Genomic DNA, 2,834 nt, shown 5'->3' with positions numbered 1-2,834 from the left:
TGAAAGACATTGAGCATGATCAGATTTAACATTTCATTGGTCGAGCTTAATCATTTTCAACAGCAACGAGGATAGCTTATATTAAAAACACCCTGCACATTCTGCGTGGCGTGCAGTAGTGTTGAGTTGGAGATTTGCACTTCCAGTTTTCCGGATTCGGTTACCAAACTTTTGCAGAAACGAGCAATAAAGCAGCCATAACATGGAGTGAGCTCCAAGACAATCGCTCATATAAGCGGGTTAAAAAGTGATTGCACAAAAGTACCTAACAATTCATTTCCTAAGACATCTTACAAAGTCCAGCAAAGTTCGAAACCAAGTCCAAATATCACAACCAGAGGTAGCCACAACAGTTAGAGACAACACCTGAAAAGTCATCGACACAGTCAAAATGATTGCTGCACCATGGACAGTATTAATCCAAAGACGAGATTCGTGAAGACGCGGTGCTCTGAAGCAGCTTCAGCTGGTCTTCACAAAATGACGGGACAGCAGCTTACCAATCTCCAGGAACCCAACTTTCTCTCTCCCCTCGAATAGGGTCTTCAGCCTCTCATCACAATTAATCTCTCGCTTGTTAATGCTATCCTGCACAAAAGCCATCCATGTCTCTTAGAAGAACATGTAAGAAAAGAAAAACACCATAGTGTTTAAAATATCTAAAGCGGTGTGTTCAATGCTTTGTCCAAGTCCCACTTCAATAAGAAGATAAAGCAATTGATACGGCAACAGCTGCAGGGGAAGCCTCATAGAATCAACCTTTTCTTAAAAAAAAAAAAATAGCACGAGGGACACAAAGGAAGAGTGTGGCGCTACATCAGTCAAAATAAGCAATGACCACGACAAAGCCAAATTCTCCAACATCCGTCCTCAACAAGACCTTTACATCTCATGCTTGTTTCACCCAAAAGAAATGCAAGAAGAAATTGCAACTCTCCTAAATACGACCCTCAATTGTCCTATATAATCCTATCCAACAAATTGAGTTGCGAGACGAAGATGGATAGAGAATTAGGACTGAAGCTCTAGAAGCAATCTATTGTCAGAGAGATATGAAATACTGAAGCCACAAGCTTTCGGGCTTTGGCCAGCGCAGAATCAAATGCTGGCTGACAGAACATAAATAGATATGTGAACAGCACTGTATATGTCTAATTTTTCTTAATAGCACCCTCTAAAAGCATAGAGCTCATCTCTGTAAGTACTTTGCGTGACAGGATAGAAGCCATAACGTTCGCAAAGTAACAGATCAGACTATATTGACTGTGTATCAATCTGTATCTTTGGCTATCGGTTACCCCACTATCTTCTTAAGATGATCCCATAACCACCATATCATAGTGCTCACCAATTAGTTCGACGGTGTCCTCAATCTAGATTTTGTTTCTTCCTGAGGTAAAGAAGTGATCATGTAATCTATGATCTATCAAGTCAATTCCCCAATTAGAAAAAAATTCATGGCACGTGGAAGCCCTATAAATTTGCTTTTCAACCATAAAACAACAAAGAAATCGTATAATCACTATCGGGAGCTAAGAACAAAACTAAACTTTACAGCTGAACATCAGAGAAAAACAAAGAACATGCTTTCTGTAAGCCACATTTCTCACGCGCAATATATTTTGCATGTAACATTAAGTACTAACATACAAATTTGCATGGACAGATTCTTGCACAATCCACTCATAGCAGATCTGCAATGGGCTGCCATTACAGGACTTAACCCAAGACATTGGCGTCTATTGAGCCAAGTGAACCCCTCAGTTTACGCACAACGACACACCACAGGCAACAAACAAAGTAATTACAGCACTACAAGTACTTAAAACCAGCTCTGAAACTCAAACCTCTGCTAACAACTACAAAGGACTTGGATCACACTATTACGCAGAGCCAAAAGCTTCAGCATTCACTACACGAAACGCACTCCGAGAAAACTCAACATAGTCTCGGCCGAATGCTTCAACAACTTACTTTGGGTTCTCTTATTCCCATATTCAAATCACACCAAAGCATGCATCCTTACAAGTCAAAGTATATTTTCCAAATCCCAATGCTCAGTAAACGAACATCTTTGCTTTCTTGCTTCAGAGTATCTCCACCCCATTTTCACTATGCCACATTGTTTTCGCCCTACTTCTCAAAACAGAGTACCAAAAACCACATTCAACCCCACATTCCCCATCCACACACCACTGAAGAACCCTAACAAAACCGAAACGAAAAGACAGCGAACCCCATTTCTCCGGGGGGGGGTGGTGTGTGTCGCGTCGTTTGAGCCCATACCTGGAGGCCTTCCTTCTTGATGTAGGCCCAAATCTGCTTGACGGCCTGGACGCGGGAGGCCTCGCCGGCGTTGAGGAACCGGGCGAGCGCCGGCGAGACGGGGGTCACCTTCTGTATCCCCGACGGCCGGCTCGGCGCCTTCGGCGAGGCCTCCCCGCCGCCGCCGCTCGCCGCCTTCTTCGGCTTCGGCTTCGCCGCGGCCTTCGAGGCCTTCGCGGCGGGAACAGCATCGGAAGCCGCCGCACCGGCGGCGGGCTTGGCGGGGGCCAGGAGGGCCCTGCAGCCCCTGAAAACCCTAGAAGCGGTGGACGTCGAGAACGACATGGCTAAGAGCTCAGTGGGTTTTTTCTACTCGGCTTCTTTGTGGGGTTTGGAATGCGAGGGAGATGGGTCGCCTTCGTAGCCGTAGCGTCTGCAAGGACTGTAGAGAGAGAGAGAGAGAGAGAGAGAGGAGCGAAGGAGACGGAGGAGGAGGAGGAGGAGGGAGTTTTGGTGGTCTTTTGGACACGCAGCGACGGAGGCGATCGCACGTGATTCCCACGCTTGGG

At 45.8% G+C, this 2,834-nt stretch overlaps 1 protein-coding gene across 1 annotated transcript; it reads right to left on the bottom strand.

The window, feature by feature from the left end:
- Nucleotides 1–208: 208 nt before the first annotated feature.
- Nucleotides 209–2,626, bottom strand: LOC130136763 (upstream activation factor subunit spp27-like). The gene is made up of 2 exons (XM_056307099.1): nt 2,287–2,626; nt 209–588 (listed from the first exon to the last, which is right to left on the bottom strand). The coding sequence occupies exons 1-2, from the start codon at nt 2,608–2,610 to the stop codon at nt 463–465; spliced, it is 450 nt and encodes a 149-aa protein (XP_056163074.1). The 5' UTR covers nt 2,611–2,626; the 3' UTR covers nt 209–462.
- Nucleotides 2,627–2,834: the final 208 nt, after the last annotated feature.

The sequence above is a fragment of the Syzygium oleosum genome, unplaced genomic scaffold (assembly GCF_021117445.2).
Source record: "Syzygium oleosum isolate NSW1041296 unplaced genomic scaffold, Sole_v2.1 Sole_v2.50, whole genome shotgun sequence".
In the NCBI taxonomy this organism is placed as follows: domain Eukaryota; kingdom Viridiplantae; phylum Streptophyta; class Magnoliopsida; order Myrtales; family Myrtaceae; genus Syzygium; species Syzygium oleosum.
Note: the sequence above shows the minus strand (reverse complement) of the source record. Positions and strands in the feature narration are given on the sequence as shown.